General features: G+C 35.1%; 2 protein-coding genes and 1 pseudogene across 2 annotated transcripts in view; all 3 read right to left on the bottom strand.

Moving 5' to 3' along the window:
• Nucleotides 1-24,906, bottom strand: part of LOC143543399 (F-box protein CPR1-like) — a 55,787-nt gene that overhangs the window by 11,274 nt on the left and 19,607 nt on the right. The gene's annotated exons all lie outside the window — the stretch shown is intronic.
• On the bottom strand, nucleotides 8,765-10,331 carry LOC143543379 (F-box/kelch-repeat protein At3g23880-like). Its single transcript, XM_077035708.1, has one exon. The coding sequence runs from the start codon at nucleotides 10,093-10,095 to the stop codon at nucleotides 8,914-8,916; it is 1,182 nt and encodes a 393-aa protein (XP_076891823.1). The 5' UTR covers nucleotides 10,096-10,331; the 3' UTR covers nucleotides 8,765-8,913.
• LOC143543420 (F-box/kelch-repeat protein At3g23880-like) lies at nucleotides 13,141-14,332 on the bottom strand (annotated as a pseudogene).

The raw sequence follows: 24,906 nt of genomic DNA, 5'->3' as shown, positions 1-24,906 counted from the left end.
TGAACATATGGTCAGTATGTGTTAATCTGTTAGTGTTAAAATCAATTAGTCATTTCTTTGCCGGTCAAAAATAAATAAAAAAACATTATACGAGCCTTGCGAGATGGTCGTGTTTTTCTTTTCCTGTCATAACGTCTGCTAGTATTACATACCAGTGATGTTGATGTCTGATATTGAGAGAGAATAATCATTGGTGTTATTAATGAGTTCTCTACTCTTATGATCAATACTAATTAATGATCAATGATGATAATCGGTTATGAAAACTTTTTTATTAAAACATGTAATAATATAAATATGAAGTTTAGAGACTTGATGCCAAGTACTAATGACTTGTTAGCCCTAAAAAACTTATTCATGTAAAAAAATGTAAATATTTTTTAAATTATAAGTCACTTCATGCTATAAACAACCATAATAGTATGCCATCGCGCATCCTTTCAAATCAATTATGTACACCATATCCGGTCTAATCATATGGACCATATGGTATGACGAAAAATGAACATATGGTCAGTATGTGTTAATCTGTTAGTGTTAAAAATTAATTAGTCATTTCTTTGCCGGTCAAAAATTAAAAAAAAAAAAACATTATACGTGCCTTGAGAGATGGTCGTGTTTTTTTTTTCTGTCATAACATACCAGTGATGCTGATGTCTGGATATTATGCTCTGAACATGACAAATTAATGTGTGCCACCATTTATCTTAACTATATTTGACTTAACCCAAGTCACACATTTGGAATCAAAAGTTTCAAAGATTTTCAACACACATGTTTACCTGGTCGAAATGAATTTGCACTCCAGCATGAAGGATTGATTAGTTTCTTTTGTATCCGTCTTATTGAATCGTTTTTGCCTAATATTACATCATTATTAATTTAAATTATGATTCAAATGAGACTTGAAAAACCCGAAAACATGATTCGAATAGGCGACTAATGAGTTCATAGTCAAATTTCCCATCTGATTTTTAAAATCAAAATCGACGACTATATATATATATATATATATATCTACGAGTTCATTTCTTCTTCGATCTTGTCAATAGAATCTTGTTACAGATTGCTATGGTTATGTGATCACAGAGATCAGAATAGTTAAACTTTCAAAGTTATTGTTATTTCTTAGAAGGGTTTTTTTTGTGATTATTATAAATCAGATTCGTTATGAATATTTGTTCACAAATTGTTTTCTAACTTAGGTGTGCAGAAATCATTTCAAAATTTTGTGCTCCCTAGATTCACATATTAGTGTTGGAATACCTGCCTGTACCTTTAATATATGACTTCTAATTATCTTGGAGTTTATTTGGTGTCTTGAGGGATTTTCGGTAGTGCAAGAACAAAATTATGACTTCTAATTATCTTGGAGTTATGTGGATTTATGGGTAATGAAGGCTTTGTTGGAAAATTTAGAAAATGTGAATGGAAATTAATTATTGTAATAATAATATAAAACTCTTGATTGGTGAAACTCTTGAGTAAAGTGGCTTGATGACACTTAATGAGTTTTTATTATTACATTAAGTCACTAATTAAGTGAGACACTTGTTTTCTTTCAACTCTTGAATATATTAGTTGGCTTTGTGTCTCATTTGAGAGAACTAGAAAAATGTACGTTCACTTTAAAAAATCCATATGGTTAGAGATGAGTACTCTCTACTTGATTCCTTCATCACATTATTCTAGCATATTCATTTTCAAGAATACCGATATACCCGATGTAACCTCGGGCGCGTAGCCTTTCCCGGCAGTACATACTGCTTCGGCTGTTGTACCCTGGGAAACAGACGGACTCTTTAGTAGAGACCCGAAATCTGTTTTAAAGAAAGCGTATTGAATACATGCCTCAACCAACGCTTAATAATAATATTATGTTCATGTATTGTTGCAGCCAATGGAGTTGGGTCAAGGATAAGAATCTGTAGCCACACCAAGGAAAACTAAGACGAATGTGAAGATACTCAACGTGTGAAAGACTCGGGTCAAGAAGTTCTTGGTGAAGTTCTCACCAAAGACATTGACACGAATCTATATTAATTGTTCTCTTTATTAATTTTATTTTTGGTTTTGTACACGGTAATCTACTAGGATATTTCCATTGTATAACGAGAGTATCGTTATACTTATTTTATTTTATCACTATAAAGATTATTGTGACCCATGCCCTACAATCTTAAAACAAAATTTTTCATAAGATTGTTGCTACAATCTTAAAACCTTATTTATAAGGATTTTGGATTCACGAAATGGTTTGAAATAAAAAATATTTTAGATATTATAATCTTATAAATATATTTTTTTTGGGAAATTATGCGTAGTACAACTTGGTGTGTTTGGATTTTAGAGATCATGATGCAATATTAAATCCTATACCGTATTACAAAACGTAATATTTGATTCAACTGTTTGGTTCTAAAAAAACGATTTGTGTAATCGTTTGTATTCTAACTATAGTGTTAGAACCGATCTTGGAAAACCATTGGGTTTTCATTAGTTTTGTTTAACGATTTTTGCAATCGTTTATGTCTAACAGTTGTGTTAGAAATGGTTTTAAGTAAACCATTCGCTTCTTGTAAACGTTAAATATCTAACATGCGTGTAAGATACGATTTATTTATAACGTTTTGTGTAAACGCTAATTTTCTAATGAGCGTGTTAGAAAATATTGTAGTGAGACGTACATGTGTGTTTTGGTGAAATAGTGCACAAAAGATTCCATGTGTGTCTGTTCATATTCCTCCCATTAACTTATTAATAATTCAAGCATCGACTCGATGTTAATGGAGCGATCTTTGGGCTATACATTAGAAAACCAACAATTTATAAGGTTTTGTCATAATGACTATTGGTTCATGAATGTATTGTCTTTCCTCTAACGTGCGTGTTATAATTGTTTAAGTTCTAACATGTTTGTTGGAAATTGTTTATTTTATAAACCATACTGATTGAAAATGTTTTATATGAACATTTAATTTTCTAGTGTGTGCATTAGAAAAATTTATAAATGGTTTATTTTATAAACTCTATCATTTGAAAACGTTATTATATGAAAACGTTAAGGTTTATAATGTGCGCTTATATTAAATCTAAATCATATAAAACTGTTTGATGTTTGATTTTATAAATTTTTTTTATATTAATAATAAAATATTTTCTAATACTAAGGAAATGATTTAGAATGATTCAAAACAAAGTTTTGCATATTTTAATTTTTTTTAAATGGTTCACTACTCTTGCTAAAAGTAGTATATATTAAACTAAGATAACGTTCACAAGGATACTTTATGGTCACAACAACTTCGTGTTGTGCGAACAAGATTGATTGTTCAAGCTTTGCTACTTAAGTGTAGTAATTGTAACAAGTTGATGTTATTTGAACATATTTGTTCAAGAGTATGGTTTCAAAAGTAAAACGAGGATATGTGTGCATGAATTTCTATTTGAGGGAATACTTGGACACATAATATAAAATGATATCACTGAGATGATTATCCATATGGATTTGATGTGTAAATGTCGTATGTTTATCCATATGGAGTTTTGAATTAATATATGAATTAATACATGTTAATGACATATTAACTCCTTGGAAATTCACTAAGTGTGAATTGTAACATATGAATTAATATATGTTAATGACGTATTAATTCCTTGGAAATTCACTAAGTGTGAAGTGTAACATATGAATTAATATATGTTAATGACGTATTAATTCCTTGGAAATTCACTAAGTGTGAAGTGTAACATATGAATTAATATATGTTAACGACGTATTAATTCCTTGGAAATTCACTAAGTGTTAATTGTAACATATGAATTAATATATGTTAATGACGTATTAATTCCTTGGAAATTCACTAAGTGTGAATTGTAACATATGAATTAATATATGTTAATGACGTATTAATTCCTTGGAAATTCACTAAGTGTGAATTGTAACATATGAATTCATATATGTTAATGACGTATTAGCTCTTTGGAAATTCACTAAGTGTGAATTGTAACATATGAATTCATATATGTTAATGACGTATTAACTTTTTGGAAATTCATTAGTGTGAATGGTAATGAGATATTTAAATCCTTGGATATTCATCATTGAAAATTCATCGACTTAATTGAATTTAAGTAAATCTCAAGAGATTTACTATAATATGCTTACAATAGCGATGGACATATAGATGTTTATACCATCATTCACTTTGTTTGAACTATGTGGAAGTTTTATCTTTCATTTCGGGAGAGTATCCCAATAAATAGTTTCAAGAAACAAAAATGAAATGTATAAATTATTTTATGCAAATGTGAATACCAAAAGTTTGAGTGTTAATCCAATTGACTTTATCTCAGCATAATAGTGATTGTAGATGAGTAACATTAATCATGATGAATGTATTCATCAAAATGATTTGGATTAAGACTTATGCTTAAAGTCCATATAAGTCAATAAATAAGTTATGTTCCTTAAATGAATGATAAAGTTATGTATGCACTATATACAATAAGTCGTGAGACTTTCCTAAATATTAAGGTTTGGGCGTTGTGAATAAGTCTCATAATTTTGTCTAAAGGGTTGAGTGTTTCAAAGTGATATTGTAATGGCTGTGAAGGATCAGAATGATGCATCTTCTGTTCACATGCTAAAGTATTGTAGTCTAAAGCATGCTAGACTAATACTTGTTAATTATGGTTCTTTATAAAGACTAATTAACGTGAAATTTGAAACATCAACAACACAAGAATGAATTTGTGTATAGACAAATTTAAAGAAATTTTCATTTAATCTAAGGAAATGATATAACTTGTGAGGATCACAAGAAAACCTTGAACTCTTTAGGTATGTTCTAGATGGTGATTTATTTTAGATCTGTGATGGTTTGTTAACAACCTTATGATAAGTTTAGCTTAAACTTTAGAAAGTGGTGGAAGCTAACACTAAGGCATGTGTTATGACCCACTGATACAAAGACGTGGTCTTGTTCAAATCATAAGTGTCGAGTTGTCTTTATAAGTAAAGTTAAACAAACTATATCAAAATGCAAGAAATTTTGAGGAAGCCATTTAAGAAACTACTCTTTAGAAGTATGTAGAAATGGTAATTGATAGGATTTATCAAATTTGTGTGGAAAGGAAGAACCTTTCTCTACCCCATTTGAAAGTTGGATGATGTTATCTGATAACACTTAAATGTGGGGGGTGTCTTGCATTTGAACGTGGAAGGTTTACTTATAAGGATACCCCATTTGAAAGTTGGATGATGTTATCCAATAACACTTAAATGTGGGGGAAAGTTTACCAATAAGGATAATTATCTAAAAATTTCAAACATGTAACCTCGTGGAGTACACAATGATCAAAACGATCTAATCTAGTGATTAGAATCGAGTGCCAAATGGTTGCTAGATGTATGATATGGCATACTAGAGGCAATATTAACTTACAAGTTAAGAGCACGTCATAACAACTCATCTTAATTGAAATTATCTAGTATGACTTGACAAAGTCATAGATAATGGTTTTGGATCCAACAACCCAAGGGTTGATGAGAGATGGAGTTGTGGAATGAGACTAAAGCCCATGAAAAAAACGGATATTTGAAGGAAAACCAAACTTAGTTGACTGGAGATCCCAAGATCTAAGTTCAATAGGACAACCTAATTGTATATCTAAGTGTGGTCACTTTGGAGGCATAGCCAATGTATAAGTTGACATATAAGCTAATATATATTTATATATATATATATATATATATATATCCTTCTAAATTGTAAAGGTAGTTTAACTACTTCCTAGTCCATTCCTATAACAACAGTGGCATGTTGTGAGGCTAAGCATAATTAATGGTTAATGATTTATGTAAATCATTATAACCTCAATGCTTTTAATGGTTTATAAATAATCACCTATGTGAAAGAGAAGTGAGGTCGCTTCGAATGAAAGTGTGGGGTGCGCAATTTTTAGAGCTTTCACAGAACCAGGCTAGTGTTCCAGGACCATAATGGACACGACAATGAGGGGATGTGCTCGGCTAGGGAGAGTATTATGTGAAGTGTATTGTCGTCTACACAAATGGGGGGTTAGTTCAAGGAAATCGCGTCTACTAACCGCTAGGAGGCTAAGTATACTTCTCAAAGGAAGGTTCAAAGGTAACACCTACCTATCCTGCAATACTCAACCGTCGAGGTTCCATTGGATATATTGTGTGTGTTTTGATCAATCTCCATCCATGTGGGGGATTGTTGGAAAATTTAGAAAATGTGAATGGAAATTAATTATTGTAATAATAATATAAAACTCTTGATTGGTGAAACTCTTGAGTAAAGTGGCTTGATGACAGTTAATGAGTTTTTATTATTACATTAAGTCACTAATTAAGTGAGACACTTGTTTTCTTTCAACTCTTGAATATATTAGTTGGCTTTGTGCCTCATTTGAGAGAACTAGAAAAATGTACGTTCACTTTAAAAAATTCATATGGTTAGAAATGAGTACTCTCTACTTGATTCCTTCATAACATTATTCTAGCATATTCATTTTCAAGAATACCGATAAACCCGATGTAACCTCGGGCGCGTAGCCTTTCCCGGCAGTACATACTGCTTCGGCTGTTGTACCCTGGGAGACAGGGGCTCTTTAGTAGAGACCCAAAATTTGTTTTAAGGGAAGTTTATTGAATACGTGCCTCAACCAACGCTCAATAATATTATTATGTTTATGTATTGTTGCAGCCAATGGAGTTGGGTCAAGGATCCACACCAAGAAAAACTAAGACGAATGTAAAGATACTCAACGTGTGGAAGACTCGGGTCAAGAAGTTCTTGATGAAGTTCTCACCAAAGACATCGACACGAATCTATATTAATTGTTCTCTTTATTAATTTTATTTTTGGATTTGTACACGGTAATCTACTAGGATATTTCCCTTGTATAACGAGAGTATCGTTATACTTATTTTATTTGATCACTTTAAAGATTATTGTGACCCATGCCCTACAAGCTTATGAAGTGAGAATCTAGGACTAGAGCACGCTTTATGAATTATAAATCTAGATGAACTCCGTGATTACAAAGCATACACAACCATTCTTCGAAATACTGAAGTAATATGTTGGGAATATATTCAGATAAGCAATATATCATCTGTTTGGCTCTTAGATAAAATAGGAAAAGAAAATTGGTTCATGGAGAGTTGTAAGTTAAATGGTGATTGTTCAAAGCTTTAGGATAAATATATGCATACCATTACTTCCCTTTTCTTTTATATATATGCTTATTGATATGGTATACAAGTTGGGGTACTGGAAGATCGACCGTTTCGCAGGCCTGTGAAGGACCTTGCATTTGTAGTTGCTCGCTTTTATGAACACAGAGGAAGCTTTCAAATTTATCATATGGTACGATAAGTTACACTTATTTGCCTTCCTACAGAAATATTTGTTAACATTTAATAAAACTTGATTCTATAAGAAGAAAAAAAACACCCTTAATAAAATCATCACTAGTTATGACTGATAAACATGTTACCTACACTAAATAGGAATATGATAACAACCAAAATGTATTATCATACCGACATCTTTGGCATCATACAAAACATACTATACATAGCATATTTATATAAATTTTAAAACGACAACACTCTTTTGGCAACCGGACCCAATACACCCATCCATGGCTATATTGAAAACTACTTGTCAAATTGATGCATAATTGCATACTATGTTTCTCAAAACAAGACTAAACATATCCATATAAAGTATTGTTTCTCATATGATTATGGAAAGATATGGATTCCAGCTTCCAGAAACATACCAGCAAATTTATTACTCGAAACAAACATAAACACATAGTCTGTACTAATATTCATCTTAATATTTCGTTACTGATACTTAAATTCATACAACAATAAAGCACAGTTGACCATCATTTGCTCAGTCAATCCAGGAGCAATAACCACTGTAGTAGCCACTCAGAGCCTGCATTAATAGAGAAAAAACCACCTCAGTTAGTAACCTTTTTCTTAACTAACTTTTAAGTCCCTAAGATTTCACATGTCCCATGCAAATCAAGACAGGCTGCTTTCATTAGCAAGTGCTGTTGTTGGAACAAAAGCTAATTTATTATCAACTTATCTATTCAAAACAACCACCTTTTCAAATTCACAGAATCACAGTAGCCATTACATTTGCAAATTTTCAAAAAAAAAGGTAACAGATATGTTCAATGTAATCATTAGTATTTAACTTCTCTTAAACTATGCGTCCAATTAACATTATAACAGTTTAAGGAAACATAATCAAATGTATCAAACTTGTATTATTCCTCTTGATGACAACATCTTTTTTTCAAATGGGAAAAATGACCAAAATGGCTATTTTGACCTTTTTCAAATTCTCAAAGTGACCTTTTTTCTATTCTGTCGGATCCAAGCAAATAAATTTGTCGTATCCAACCAAATAAATTTGTCACCTGACAGATTAGACAAGTACTTAGTAAATTTTAAATAAGCAACATATTTGTTCAATGTAATCATTGCAGAAAATAAGTATTGTACTTATCCTAAACTAGAGTCCAATTAACATTATACCTATTTGAGGATTTGGAATCAGATGTATCAAACTTGTATTCTTCTTGAAGACATTTTTTTTTTCAAATTTGCAGAACATTAATCCATTCATATATGTTCATACAATAATGGCCAACTAATATGTTACCGTTGCAAGTTGTCTCACTACGCCATATGAGTACAGTAAACAAAACTTCCTTCTACTCATAAATCACAACACAATTTGTATGCAAACTTCTAACAGTAGACAAAGCGTCTTTAGAGGGTAAAAAGAAGTAGACAGCGTATGGTTTATTACAACTGACAGGAAAGGGAAAACATCTTAAAAGAGAAAAAATTACCTATATATCTCCAAGACCTGCTGTAGGCATAGGTGAAACCAAACTCTCAACAAACGTACAAGCCTCGAGACATCTATCTGAGTTCTGAATTTCTGAAAATGAATTGTTCTTGGAATCATACACAATCAGTTTCGTCCACCCGAATTTCAGCAAAAATTTTCCATCATCATTTGAAATACATAAAGGCATAAAAAGTCGATCCCTCCCAGGATCGGTCAAACACGGGATGGAAACCAATTTAGTCCAAGAATCTGCCACTCCATAAACCTTCATCACCCATACATCCGTACGAATTCCACGATAGTTACAAAGCACACATAACCATTCTTTCAAAGACCCCAATGCCAATTCCTTATCACCTTCATCATACACAGGCTGCAAAACTTCCCCAAAAGTCTCTGTTGCTAAATCCAAAGAAAGTATAAACCACGTATAGGATGATGATGCAAAATCTTTCATAGCAGCCCAATGAAGAACCCCGTTACAATAATTACCAGAGCCAAAGAATGAATAACGATGAGGATAAACACCAACCTTCTTCCAATTTCCACTTTTCAATGAGTATATCTTAAATAAAGTTTCATGCTTAATACTATCAGTCTCATAACAAGATAATTCAACAACTTTGTAATCGTCAGTAGACTGTTGGTACCCAAAACCATACACCACATAACCAATCTGCATTTTATCACAACCACTGGGTGGCAATCTGTATGAGTTTCTAGTACTCGGGTTCCAAATAAACAGAACACCATTCCCAACATTCATGCATAGCAATCCATTGCAAGAACCACCAACCCAAACATTTCTGAAAGGGTGCTCGGATGGATAATCAAGCTCTAAAGCATTAATTGAATTGCCATACATCACATCACGAAGACTACAAGTCTTGAATTTTATTATTTTCGGTGTGCGAATGGACCGACTGTAGCCTTTTGAATTAGTGCTATAAATTAGTCGATGGCGATTAATGTTTGTAGTTGAGATAGCAAGATGAGACTTAACAAAATGAGGATCGGATATTAAAGAGTACCATGACTTGCAAACAGATTTACACCTTAACAGTGAATCAACCGGAAGCTTTAGGAGAATTTGGACAATGATCTCCGTAAAAAGCATAAGAACAGATGATTGAGGATCTTCTTCAACTTCAGATCGTTGATGCTTGTGTTCGAGTGCCATTTCAGTGCCTGCTTACGGAACTAGGGTTTGGTAATGTACTAATTTCAGTCCCAACTGGTTATATATATATAACATGTTAATTTTTTTCCAGAATAATAATAATAATATGCGTCTTACCCCCTTCAAGTTTTCTTAGTTGTTTTAAATTCACTAGAGAATGTCCATGGACCATTTTGGCCTTCCATTTTCTAAAATTGTCCATATAAATCTGAAATCCTTAAAATGTCCACTAAAGAATCGACGGTCAGCCTCTTTTGTATCTGTAATCCTTCAAATGTTTGAAAGTTTTTATAACTGTTTTGTGTTTTTAGCTTGTATCCAAATATTATTTCCTTTAAATTCTTACGGTTGATGTTAGTAGTTGCCGGCGTTAGTTACGTACCAATGACATAGTTCACCGTCGATTGGTAGTTACCAATGAAATACCGATGGATTGTTTAATTTAATGTACACCTTTTTGATGTATTGTTGTTACTAAAACTCTTATGTTTGATAGTGTAATCAATTAAACAAACTCTTTCATTTTTACCAAAATGGGATGCTTTCATAAAAGGCTTGTCATTTCAAATAAAAGGATCCAATTATAATAAAGAGGCAGGTAAACGGGCAACAAGCTGTGCCGCAACCCCCTTTTGAATGGCAAAACCAATCCTACTGAAAATAAAATTATCGTTCTTTGGCGTCGTTGAGTTACTGTGCACTACCCGCTGAACTCTTTTTAGAAACATAGCAGCCACCCCCTTTTGAATGGCAAAACCGATCTTACTGAAAATAAAATTATTGTTCTTTGACGTCGTTGAGTTACTGTGCACTACCCGCTGAACTCCTTTTAGAAACGTTCGGGAGCAAGAGACCCAAATGTATCACAAGCAAAAGAAATGAAGGCTTGTTGATTCTCCACACACGCCTTCTCGTGCTTAACAATTTTTCCTGCTTCTGCCTTTAACACGGCATGCCTAGCAACAAACCCGGTCCCTAAGCCCGACAAGAGGGGACACCCCAGTAAGGTCCACACAAGCATGCTTCCCCCAGTAAGGTCCACACAAGCATGCTTCCCCCCAGCCCATCCAAACACAAGAATGTCTGCTGGTCGGAGAGTAGACCTTCCTTCACGCGGATGCTTTCGAAAAATATTTATTGTGCCTTTCGATCAACGTACAAAATGTCAATTCTCATAGATTTGAACACATAATATTAGCAATCCTATAGATCACACACATATATATACGAATCCAGGTATACGAGGCATGTGGCTGGAGCGCATATTGTATTGGTAAGTTTCACATTTCACTCAAGCTAATTTTGGTATATCAAAACCTCTAAATAGCCAATACACAACTTCTCCAATCTGAGCCAATGCATAACTTCTCCGAGCCGCACCTTCCATAGTCGAAACACTTATTTTCCAATCTGGATTAGAGTTGGTATTGCTTTCTTATAATTCGTAATAGCACGGTTTTTTCTTTAAAATTGTTATGGTTGATGGTAGTGATGGTGTTTTTTTTAGTTTTTCCTTGTTCTTTCCTTGCAAGGCTGATAGGCCGGTATATAAGTTGAATGTTTTAAGCTACATAAAAAAGAATGAAGCTCTAAAAAACCATCATGTCCCTATTCTATTCGCCTCTCCTAAATTATACCTATCATGAATCTCCCTTGCCTGCCCTATCTTTCCGATCAGCCATGGGCGGACCTTAGTGGGGGCGGGGAGGGGCTGTGGCCCCCTGGTTTTCGGTTCAAAATTATGATATATAGCCCATATCTTTGTAATTATGCTATGCTTTATATCTTTGACCCCTCCTATCCAAAAGCCCATATTCATTTATGTGCAAGAACATGTTATCTTTTTGGGATTTATGGTCTTTTTTTTATGAAAAAAAATTTGTTGCTTTATATGCATGAACTTATGATTGTTAGGAATCTGATAACAAACAAAATGTATCAATACGTTGAGAATCTCCAAATCGATTCATCAAAATACGTTAGATTACTTTCATACCAACATCTTTGGTATCATACTAAACATAGCAATATTTATATAAATTTTAAAACGAGAATTCTCTTTTTGCAGCCTGACCCGACCCAACCTGCATAGCTATATTAAAAACGACTTGTCAAATTGATGCATAAGTTGCATACCATGTTTATCAAAAGAAGACTAAATAAGCATATCCATACAAAGTATTATTTCTCATATGAATATGGGAAGATATGGATTCCGGCATCCAGAAACATACCATCAAATATATTACTCAAAACAAACATCAACATATAGTCTTTACAATAATCATCTTATTTTTTGGTTACCGATACTTTAATTCATACAACAATGATGCACCGTTGACCTTCGTTTGCTCAGTCAAGCCAGAAGCAATAACCACTGCAGTAGCCATCAGAGTCTGCAATATAATAGAGAAAAAACCACCAAGTTAGTTACTTTTTTTCTATAAATAATTTTTTTACCCTAACATGTCACATGTGCTACGCAAATCAAGCCAAACCTAACACATGCTGCTTTCATTAATATGTACTAGTTGTTGGTAAAAAGGCTTATTCACTATCAACTTCTCTGTTCAAAACAACCTTTTCAAGTTCACAGCCATTCTTCCAAAAACTTACAAATTTGTTCAATATTGTAATCATTACAGAAAATATGTATTGGACTATGAGTACAGTTAAAATATAGCTATTTAAGGAATTGGCATCAAATGTATCAAACTGTCATCAAGAAGAATACAAGTATTGGCCTATGAGTCCAATTAAATTATAACTATTTGAGGATTTGGAATCAAATATTCAAATGTATCAAACTTGTATTCTTCTTGATGACAACCTTTTTTTTTCAAATTTGCAGCGCGTTAATCCATTCATAAATGTTCACATATACAATAATAGCCAGCTAATATGTTACCATTGCAAGGAGTCTCATTACGCCATATGGACTATATGAGTACCGTAAACAAAACTTCCTTCTACTAATAAGTACACGGCGTATGGTTTATTACAACTGATAGGAAAGGGAAAACATGTTAAAAGAGCAAAAATTACCTATATATCTCCAAGATCTACTGCAGGCATAGGTGAAACCAAACTCTCAACCAAAGTACAAGCTTCACGACATCCAAATTCTAAGCTCTGAATTTCTGAATATGAACTGTTCTTGGAATCATACACAATAAAAATCCCAAACTCCAATTTCAGCAAACATTTTCCATCACTTGAAATACACAAAGGCATAAGAAACGGTTTCATCCAAGGATCAGTCGAATACGGGATGGAAACCAACTTAGTCCAAGAATCTTTCACTCCATAAACCTTCATCACCCATACATCCGCAAGAATTCCGCGGTAATCACAAAGCACACATAACCATTCTTTCAAAGACCCCAATGCCAAATCCTTATCACCTTCATCATACACAGGCTGCAAAACTTCCCCATAAGTCTCTTTTGCTAAATCCAAAGAAACTATAGTCCACGGATAAGATGACGATCCATCATCTTTACTAGCAACCCAGTGAAGAGCCCCAATATTACAAAACTTACCAAAACCATAATAGAATGAATAACGATGAGGACAAACACCAATGTTCTTCCAATTTCCACTTTTCAACGAGTATATTTTAACTAAGGTTTCACGCTTATCTTTATTATTAAAAGACAATTCAACAACTTTGTAATCACCAGTTGACTCTTGGTACCCAAAACCAAGCCGCACATGCCAACCTGGGCGCGCATTAATATAACCACTGGGTGGCAATCGGTTTGCTTCTCTAGTACTAGGGTTCCAAATAAACCGAACGTCCACCTCAGCATCCAACATGCATAGCAATCCATTGCAAGAACCATATATAGTTTGGGAGTACTCTCAATGGATAATCAAGCTCTAAAAGACTTTTAATGGAATTGTCATACAGCAAATCATGAAGATTGCAGACCTTAATTTTTAGTATTGGCTGACAGGTAACATTTTGAGAATACCGACTCATGTCGCAGCTTCTAGTGCTATAAATTAGTCGATGGCGATTAATGTTGGTAGCTGATATAGCAAGATGAGACTTGACGAAATGAGGATCGGAAATTAAAGAATGCCATGACTTGCAAACAGACTTACACCTTAACACCGATTCAACCAGAAGCCTACACAGAATTTTGACAATAACCTCTGTTAGAATCGTAAGAACAGATGATTGAGGATCTTCTTCATCTTCAGATAATTGATGCTTGTGTTCGAGTGACATTTTCAGTGTCTGCTTACCGACCTAGGGTTTTCAACAGTTGTCAGGGTATATATATAGTCCTCATTTGTTTAGTTTATACGGTACTTTATAATATACCCCTTGTAATTGACTTGTTTGCATCTTTTAACAAAACATATCTAGGGTACGTGGCAGAGAATTATAAAGTTCTTAACTTACTCACTGATACTACAAAATCATCATTGATGGATATATAAATAAAGCTTGATTTTTTCCATTTCGGCATTAATCAACAAATATTATGTTAAGTTGTTCATTCAAAATGTCGCAACTAGAAACCAAAAGGGCGAATAGGTTTTCTCTCCTAAATTTTCGGAATGCCGCCACTGAAATCACGTATGAAGGAGAATGTTTGGTACGATGTTCCGTCCAAGAAAGGCAGAGACATGAGTAACGGGAATGCAGCGAAGAAGAGGGACATGGTCACAAAGTTTTTTGTCTCTAATTTGCCGGGGAAATGCTCATCAGGTGACCTGATCCGACTGTTAAAGGAGTATGGGGACGTCGATGATACGTATATAGCGCGTAAATTAGATAAACTGGGGAAGAGGTTCGGATTCATTACATTCCATAATGTTTCAGATCCTAAGAGGTTGGAGAATGAGATGAGAGATGTTTGGATTGGCTCTTATAAGTTGTTCATTGTTATTGCAAGATTCGTCGATGGAGAAAAGGTGGATACAGAGATGGATAATATGAAGAAGAAGACAAAGTATGTTGAAAATAGAGGGGGGGGGGGGAGTCAAGGGGGTTTCAGTTCCGGTGAGCGCGGGGTATGTTTGGAAACAGTCGTTCTGCGATGTAGTTAATAACAAGAAACAGGTTGAAGTTATAGAGACGATTAAGATTAATAACAATTTCCGGGCGTTTACGCATTGGTACGAGAATGCACTGGTGGGTAGGGTGGTGGATTTCAAGACTTTGACATCTCTTAGAAGACTGTTAAAGGAGTTTGGTTATTGTAGAGTTGGCATCAAATATCTTGGAGGATTTCATGTTCTCTTATCGTTTGATGAGATGGAGCGAATGGTACACTTTAAAGATACGGAGGACTCTTGGAAAGGGTGGTTCGATCATTTGAGTAGATGGGAGGGTCAATTGATTGATTATGAATGCATTGCCTGGCTTAAAATTCATGGTGTTCCATTACACTTAGCTTTTAATTCGGTATTTAATGACGTAGGCAGGAAGTTTGGTAACGTGGTCTTAGAGGCTCAAATTGATGACACTGTGGAAGATGTCTCTTTTACTACCATTGCAATTCTTTGCAATAATTCGGCCAGAATTGATGCAATGTTGAACTTGAGGTGGAATGATTCGAAGTATAGTGTTTGGGTAGAGGAAGAATGTGGTGAATGGATACCAGACTGCATCACAAATTTCGACGTTGAATATGGAAGTTGATCGGAATGCGGATAGTGGTCGGAATCCGGACGTGGAGGATTCGCCGATAGGGACAGTGAGCCAAGTTTGGAATCTAATGCTAGTTTGGAAAACGTTCGAAATCCCGTATTGGCAGGGAATGTCTCCAATCACGAGGAGACTATTTTTGGGAGTGTCTCTCAACATGGAAGGGATGAGCTGGACGTTAATAGTAAAAATAAGAGGAAAACTTTCAAAAAGATAAAAGGCGGAAGGAGCTTTAGTGGGTCACCAGCAAAGGCCCAACAAGAGGCCCGACGATCCTTTTGACATTGATAGGTTCATTGGGGTTTCATATAATGGGCCGCCCTGTCATGGAGGTAATGAAGAAGGTAGTCCGTCAAAGCACTCCTGATTTAAACAAACGTGTGGAGCATAATATATATCTTTGCAAATGGTTGAGGATAATTCTTATGTTCATGAGGGAGGGAGTGACTGACCACCAACCTGATGCGACGTTAGCCATTAGGATCGGTGTCAGAGAAAATAACACGGTGGTTAGAGATGAGGCCAGAATCACGATTGAATTGGGAGAGGTGTTGGGTGCTTCCAACATCAATTATTTTGAGAACCAGGTATGTAAGATTGTGGGTGATGAAGGGTTTCAAGGTGTGGACCCATGAATTTATTTTCATTGAACGTGAGGGGAACAGGGGTGGTAGGTAAGGCCGATTGGTGTAGATATCTTAGAAAGGTACATGAGGTGAATTTCATGCTTATTCAGGAGTCTTTGGGGTCGGGCATTCAGGATAAAATTACTGAAAGATTTTTTGGGGGAAGGGTGATTTTGGATTTGAATTAGTGGAACCAAGATCGTTCGGTCCTTTCAATTCATAGATGTAGATCTCGGACCTATGAATGGGGATATTCCCGAAACTGACAAACAAAAAAGGAAGTGAGTTAGACAAAAAAAGAAGCAACTTGGACAAAAGGAAACGAAGTGGCTTAGACAAATCTTTTTTGTCGATAACCTCAGACCAATCAATCGAATATGGATTAATACGTAATCGATTGAACACTACTTGAAAACGACTCTTCTGCTCAGAAATGAATGTGAAGGTATTATAATCTCGAATGTTCTCAGTTCCGGTACGTAGACCAAATAAGACAATGCAAGCAAAAGTTCCTAGATTCATGGAGATATAGAACAACATATAAGTTATCATGCTTGCATATCCATCATTTGAGTCTCCAACAATTATTCCAATAATTACATATCCGATTTGCCCTATGGACGAATATGCAAGCATACGTTTCATGCTTGTTTGAGTAATAGCAATGAGATACCCCAATATCATGCTAAGAATAGCTAGGATTTCCAGAATAAGATGTCATTTGTTTGATCTGCAATCGCCTTTAAAACCACTCTCTCAAAGTCTTCACGGTTTAGCCACGAATTAAAAAACGGAACGGTTTCGGATCGTAATTGCAAGTAAAAGTTTTTAACAGGGTCGGGTTATGGTCCGGCTTCCCCCTCGACAAAATTTTATAAATAGATGTAGGCCATTTATCAACAAAGTTCTCGCACACCAAGAACCGATCAATTTTGCTCAATTTGTTACCCACTGCAAAAGTGAACTTACCACCCTTAAGACCCAATTCCACAAGCGCCGCATCACAGATAAAAGCGTTAAAATCCATGGCTGCTCTAGCATTAAATATGGAATTTATCTGTTCATCTTGAGACCGAACTGAGTTAAAGACACCACCAAGAACCCAACACCCATCTCTAGATGCCACAACCTTAACCAACGATGACCACAACCTTCTCTTATCCAAAGTATTTTTTTTGTGGCGCATAAATGTTTAAAATATTGATATCCTCACCACTGCCCTTCAAGTGACCAGAGACTAATAAAAAATAACGCTCTTTCCGAACAAAACCAGGCTCAAATACCTTCAAATCCCAAACACTAATGAGGGCTCATTAGTGTTTGGGATTTGAAGGTATTTGAGCCTGGTTTTGTTCGGAAAGAGCGTTATTTTTTATTAGTCTCTGGTCACTTGAAGGGCAGTGGTGAGGATATCAATATTTTATACATTTATGCGCCACAAAATACTTTGGATAAGAGAAGGTTGTGGTCATCGTTGGTTAAGGTTGTGGCATCTAGAGATGGGTGTTGGGTTCTTGGTGGTGACTTTAACTCAGTTCGGTCTCAAGATGAACAGAGAAATTCCAGATTTAATGCTAGAGCAGCCATGGATTTTAACGCTTTTATCTGTGATGCAGGGCTTGTGGAATTGGGTCTTAAGGGTGGTAAGTTCACTTTTGCAGTGGGTAACAAATTGAGCAGAATTGATCGGTTCTTGGTGTGCGAGAACTTTGTTGATAAATGGCCTACATCTATTTATAAAATTTTGTCGAGGGGGAAGCCGGACCATAACCCGATCCTGTTAAAAACTTTTACTTGCAATTACGATCCGAAACAGTTCCGTTTTTTTATTCGTGGCTAAACCGTGAAGACTTGAGAGAGTGGTTTTAAAGGCGATTGCAGAGTTCTCTTTTGAAGGGCCTCCGGATGTAAGGCTTATGTACAAATTTAGATGTATTCGGCGAGCTATCTTGGCGTGGAGAGATGAACTTTATTTTAAAGAAAATGAGGAAGAGAACCTTATTAAGAAGGAGATGGAGGCTTTAGAAGGGACATTGGAGATGAGGGATTTGATGGAGGAGGAGGTGTGGGTGTGGGATGAGGGCAAAAGCAGAATCTCTAAGCTAGATGCTTTCCGTCATATGGATCTTAAACAACGGGCCAAGAATAAGTGGGCGAAGGAAGGAGACGCAAACAGTACTTTTTTAATGGGTTGATAAATAGGAGGCGGGCGTCCAATTTCATTCCAGGTCTTAGTATTAGCGGGGTGTGGAAATCTAAGCCTAGCGAGGTTAAAAAGGAGGTGCTCCGCTTCTTCTGAAACAAGTTTGTTGAAGAGATAAAGGAGAGACCGAAGCTGGAATGTTTTGACTTGAAGAAGATTACAGCCAAGGACGCTCAGAAGCTGACGAGGAGGTTTACTGGAGCAGAAATTAAAAATGCCATTTTTGATTGTGGCGATGATAAGGCACCGGGACCGGATGGATTCAATTTTCGGTTTATTAAGCGTTTTTGGAGTTGTTTTGCAGGTGACTTTGAAGATGTGATGCAACATTTTTTTGAATATGGCACTTTTAACAGGGTGTCGGGTCCTCGTTTATTACGTTGATACCAAAAATTAAGGATCCTACTTCCCTTGGTGATTATCGTCCGATTAACCTCATCGGAGTGATTAGTAAAGCGATTTCGAAGATATTGGCGAATAGGTTGAAAACGGTGATGTGTAAAGTTATCTCAGAGACTCAATTTGCTTTCTTGAATTGGAGATATATTCTAGACGGCCCTCTTGTGACTAATGAGATTCTTTCGTGGGCTAAAAAGGGCGACAAGAAGTGTTTTTTATCAAAATAGATTTCGCCAGAGCGTATGATAACGTGAGTATGGAATTTTAATTGACGTGATGTCTCAGATGGGGTTTCCTCCGAAGTGGTGTGGATGGGTTCGGGGAATTTTATGCTCCACTAGATCCGCGATTTTGGTCAATGGGAGTCCGGCATTTTAATTTGGATGGGAGAAAGGTCTCCATCAGGGTGACCTGTTATCACCATTCTTGTTTCTGTTTGTTTATGGAAGCATTTTCTGGGTTATTTAGGAAAGCGACATGTATTGGTGCTTTTGACGGGATCCATTTTCCTAATGGCGAATTGGTTATTAATCACCTTCTTTTTGCTGATGACGCTATGTTGCTAGGAGAGTGGTCGAGGTTTAATTTCTTGAACATGAAGTGCATTTTGAGAATTTTCTTTCTTTGTTCGGGGCTGAAAATTAACTTAAACAAATCGACTATGATGGGTGTGGGGGTGGAGTGGAGTATAGTGAAACGGGGGGCGGAATTGATGGGATTTAAGGCAGGGTCCATTCCGTTTACATATTTGGGTATTAATGTTGGCGCGAACATGAATCGGATTGCTAATTGGGAGCCGGTGTTGAATGTTGTTAGAGCACGGTTGAGTAAATGGAAGGCCAACAATTTGTCGATAGGAGGGAGATTGGTTCTTATTAAATCGGTCCTTGAAACTCTTCCAATATATTATTTCTCATTGTAGAAAGCCCCTAAGAAAGTGCTTCATGACTTGGAAGCGCTGATGAAGAATTTCTTATGGGGAGGTAATGAAGATATTCGGAAGCTACATTGGGTCGCTTGGAATGTCGTTACTCTTCCAAAGGAAAACGGGGTTTGGGTTTGTCGAGTTTGTTTGATATTAACAGAGCTTTAATCTCTAAATGGCTTTGGTGTTATAGGAAAAAGATGTGGAAGAGAATTATATAGGTCATTCATAATTTTAGTATGAAATGGGAGGTATATTCTGTGAAGTGTAGTTTGTCTAGTGTTTGGTCAAATATAATTAAGGAATGCAACAAGTTGAAGGTGGACAATCTCTATTTTAATGATCTTATAAATTGTTCTGTGGGAGACGGGTCATCGGTGCGTTTTTGGTTAGACCGGTGGGTTCCAAGTGGTTGTTTAAAGGATAGATTTCCAGATCTTTTTGCTTTGGACATTGATAAAAGATGCGTGGTGAAAGATAGATTAAAGATGGAGGGTTCAGTGGCGGTATTGATGTGATCTTGGAAGAAAGATCCGACTATTTTTAACTGATACATTTGCAAGAGCTCATCGATGTTGTAAAGCAGGTGGTTGTAAAGAAGTTGGTAGATTCGTGGAGTTGGGACGGTGACCGAGAGGGATCCTTTTCGGCTGCAGCTGTTAGAGGTTGGCTGGCTGGTAGACACCTAAGTAATATCGAGTTGGCTATAGAGTGGTGTAAATGGATTCCAGATAATTGTAATATTTTTATGTGGAGAGCCTTATTAGATCATCTTCCTACTAAGGTGACCTTGCGTAGAAGGAATATAAACACCGATAATAGTATTTGTGTTTTTTTGTGATGATGGTGAGGAGACGGTTGATCACATTTATACAGCTTGTGGGTTTGCTACCGGGGTGTGGGAGGGTGTTTTAAGATGGTGCGGGCTCCCTTATTTCTTTGCGTTTAGCGTGAAAGATTTGATGGAGTTGCATAAGTCGAAGGGGATTTCGTTAGTGAAAAAGGAGATTCTTAAAGGCGTGGTTATGATTTGTTGTTGGCGAATATGGAAAGCAAGGAATGAACATATTTTTAATAATAAGAGATGCAAAGTTGTTGACATTGTAGCGGATACTAAGGCGTATGGTTTTCTGTGGTATAAGAATAGACACAAGGCTTCGGTTAGCGACTGGAATTCTTGGTGTAATTTGTCTTTGAAGTAATGTGAATCACGACCCTCGCTCTCCTCCTTGGAGAGTGGATGGTTTTCGCGTGTTATTTAATGAAGTTCAACTTTAAAAAAAATTGTTCATTCAAACATGGGAAAAAAATCATAGATGAATATTAAATTAAAAAGACTTGTAGAAATGGTTAAGTTTGAAGAGGAGGATCGAAGCCATGATCACCGTTATGGTACCTAGCTTTTGTTTATTGATATTGAGAGACAACGTGGTGTGGAACCCAATGTTTGAATATACGTGGCGTACGGCAGACAAGGTGGGTTTTAAACTTCCTTGTTGTGGAGCAAAGTCCTTGGATAAAGGTTTGTTCATGTAGCTTAGTGGCAGACAAGTGAGATGGACCACTTTCTCTCTATATCTCTCTCACACACATATATATATGTTATATGCATATATATTATATATTATTTTAATTGAGTTTGTAGAGGTTTGTTGTTGAATAAAATTAGGGTTTTTGAAAAAAATTTGAATATATGGCGTGAAGCTGATGTGATAATTTGTAAAAGTTAGTTGTTATAGATGCCTTTATGATCAATATTAATTATCAGCCATGATGATCAGTTATGAAAACATTTTAATGATATATGACATAAAATATGTAATAACAGGAGTTGAGAAACTTGTCATCAAGTTCTAATGTCTTACTAGCCCTAAAAAACTTTATTCATGTAAAAAAAGAGATGTGTGAATTACTTATAAGTCACTTAATTCAAAATAGAAATATTTTTTGATTTGGTTCATCAAATCCAAATATTTGTATTAGTATCTAAAAAGTTCAACAAAAAAAATTAATTACATATAATCTCAATTAAGATCATATATAAATGACTACATGTCAACATCGATACGTGTCGTATCCCTTCAAATCAGTTATGTGCGCTAGATTCGATCAAATCATATAAACCATATGATACAACAAAAAATGGTCATACGGTTGGAATTTGTTAATTTGTTAGAGTTCAAACTTCAAATTATCATTTCTTTGTAAGTCAAAACTCTATATGTGCCATAACTCTGGTAATCACACAACCCATTTGCCCGTTTTCTCTTTGTCATAATGCCTACAAGTATGACACATTAGTGGTGTTTAGACAAAACAAACTTTATGCATCTAATCTAACATGGTAATATAACAAAAGACAAGCTTATCATCACCGTGGACAAACGATAGTGATCACCATGGACAAAGGATAGTGATCCCCCCCCCCCCCCCCCCCCCGCTTCTTGTTTTGTGCAGTAATGTAAATGTAGCTGTTTTCGTCAAAAAAAACTGTATACTTAGTGTAAATTCACTCCTTTTAATCAGTAACGTAAATACACCTATCTATTTTATATTAACTGTGAAACAGTTATATGTTTATATAACTGCACAATCTTCTCTTTTTTTTCTCCAACTACATCACTAATCATGGGAATCTGTTTAAAAATTAAAGTTGAACTAGACCCACCCCTCCCCCTCTTCACACACATTGGAGGCGTTACATATATACTATAGGATGACCATTGAAATAAAACATCCAGCTAGCAATATCAGATAGATTGATGTACCATTATACAAGTTAAATTCATCGTGTACTAGTGACCGTTAAGTTATAAGTATTATTATAAATCCTTATGCACCTGGTATATTTTAAAAAATATAATAATACTATACTCTAATTATTCGAATTTGAATTAAATTTAAATTATTTTATATTAAAGATTTGGGTAAAAGTTTAAATGACATGAAGCGGAATTGATTTTGCAAATGGGCTAATGTATTGAGACATGGTCCAAATTGATTGGGTCGCCAAATTAGAGGCCGAAAGAAAGATTTTTAAAATGGAAAGAAAGCCGATACAATCTTAATGGATTGAAAAGAATGATCAACTATGTTCTTTTATCTTGCACAATTGAATTATTAATTTTAACTTTTTTATTAGGTTAATCATATATCTCTTTTAGTCTTTAAATATTGTTGAACGCTCCTTAATATTATCAATCAAGGAATTTATTTGTTTTCTTGGTAGATTTTCAGTAGTGCAAGAACAATATTATGACTTCTAATTATCTTGGAGTTCGTGTGGATTTATGCGTAGTAAGGCTTATGAAGTGAAGTTTATAACTCATAAATCTAGACGAACCACATGATAATTACAACGCATACACAACTAGTCAACTATTCATTCATATATTTAAGTAATATGCAGTTCCGAAGCTTGGATGAAACACGAGAGACAGGGGAAAGGGGGGGGGGGAGGCGTGCAGTTGTTACTTGCTCGCAGAGACGGAACTACAGGGGGTCAGGAGGGTCCGTTGACCCTCCGGCCGGCCGAAATTACCAAAATGTGATTAATACTTTGACCCTTTAAGTATACCTTGCGAAGTAATAGAAGTTAGCAAAGAAAAGTGAAGAAAGCATTCTGAATTATTTTTCCGGTGATCGGAGACGAAGAAAAGGTTAAATCACTGGTTATATGTGCTCGGTGAGGAAGAAGAAGCTATAAATGCTTTTTACTATTTATTACTTGAGAAGTGGGCTTTTAGGTGTTAGCCGCCAGCCACATATTAAGGGTATGTTTAATATACATATTATGGGTATGTTTGACATGAAGCTACAAGCTTCAAGCTTTTAAGGAAAAGCTCATACTCAATTAAAAGCTTTGTTTGGTTCAAGGAGCTTGAAGCTTTTAGGTTAGGAGAAAAAACTTAAAGCTTAAAGCTTCTACTAATAGCGTTTAGAAAGAGCTACAAGCTTTTAGTATGATAATTTACTTAAATAACCTTCCAAAATAAATACATTTACTATTATTGATTTTAGTTATGCCCATTTTAGTAATTTTATACGTTTTATTAAAAGCTCCAGCTACTCTACCAAACATCTAAATATATCTAAAGAGCTACAGCTTCCAGCTACCAGCTACAGCTTCCAGCCACCAGCTTCCAGCTAACAGCCAACAGCTTCCAGCTACAGTTACCAGCTAGTTTTGCCAAACATACCCTAAATATGCTAGAATACTTAAATTTATTTTTCTTTTAATAAATTGGGTAACTTTTAAACTTTTTTACTAAAAGTAATTTTTCATTAGTTACTTTTATTAAACTGAAATGTTACTTTATAAATTAGTTAGATTATTGATTTAGTTATGATTGATTTTATTAACTTTATTTGATTTCTCCAAAGTTTTCTATCCTTAAAACAAAATATAAAACTAAGGAATAGTTTTATTATTTACAATTAGATTTATCAATTTTATATAACTTTTCCTAGTATGTTTTTCTAAACTTTTTAAGTTTTAACAAAGTATACAACTAATGAATATTATTTTGTTATTTAGAGACATAATGTTGGGATATTACACTAAAAACAGTTCAAGCTAAACATTTATTAAAAATATATTAAGATTATTAGCTACATGGGTTTAAAGGTTTAGTTACGGTGTAATAAACAATGTTTATGTTGTAACCCTCCGGATAGAATGTTCTGGTTCCGTCACTGCTTGCTCAGGTTTATCAAGATATACAACTTGAGGAGGAAAATCACTGCCTCAATAAGCCTGTGAAGGACCTTGCAGTTGTTACTTGCCCGGGTTTATCAAAGCAGAGGAAGCTTTGAGAATTATCATATGGCATGGTATGGTATGCTAAGCTACATGTTATGTGCCTTCATACAAAAATATCTGTTAAAACAGTTCATCAAACTTGATTCTATGATGGATGAAGTTAACTTCATTAATTTGTTGTGATCAGTAACGTATTGTCTTCTTTATGGATCACGGTTTTTTTTTTTCAAA

The sequence above is a fragment of the Bidens hawaiensis genome, unplaced genomic scaffold, assembly GCF_021521415.1.
Source record: "Bidens hawaiensis isolate Kalapana, Puna unplaced genomic scaffold, B.hawaiensis_p1.1 tig00013119_1, whole genome shotgun sequence".
Classification (NCBI taxonomy): Eukaryota; Viridiplantae; Streptophyta; class Magnoliopsida; order Asterales; family Asteraceae; genus Bidens; species Bidens hawaiensis.
The sequence above is the reverse complement of the archived record's forward strand: the minus strand, read 5'-3'. Positions and strand labels throughout refer to the sequence as shown.

What these genes read in the sequence shown, in the direction of transcription:
- LOC143543379 (XM_077035708.1), bottom strand. Translation starts at nt 10,095, where the DNA reads ATGGCACTCGAACACAAGCATCAACGATCTGAAGTTGAAGAAGATCCT.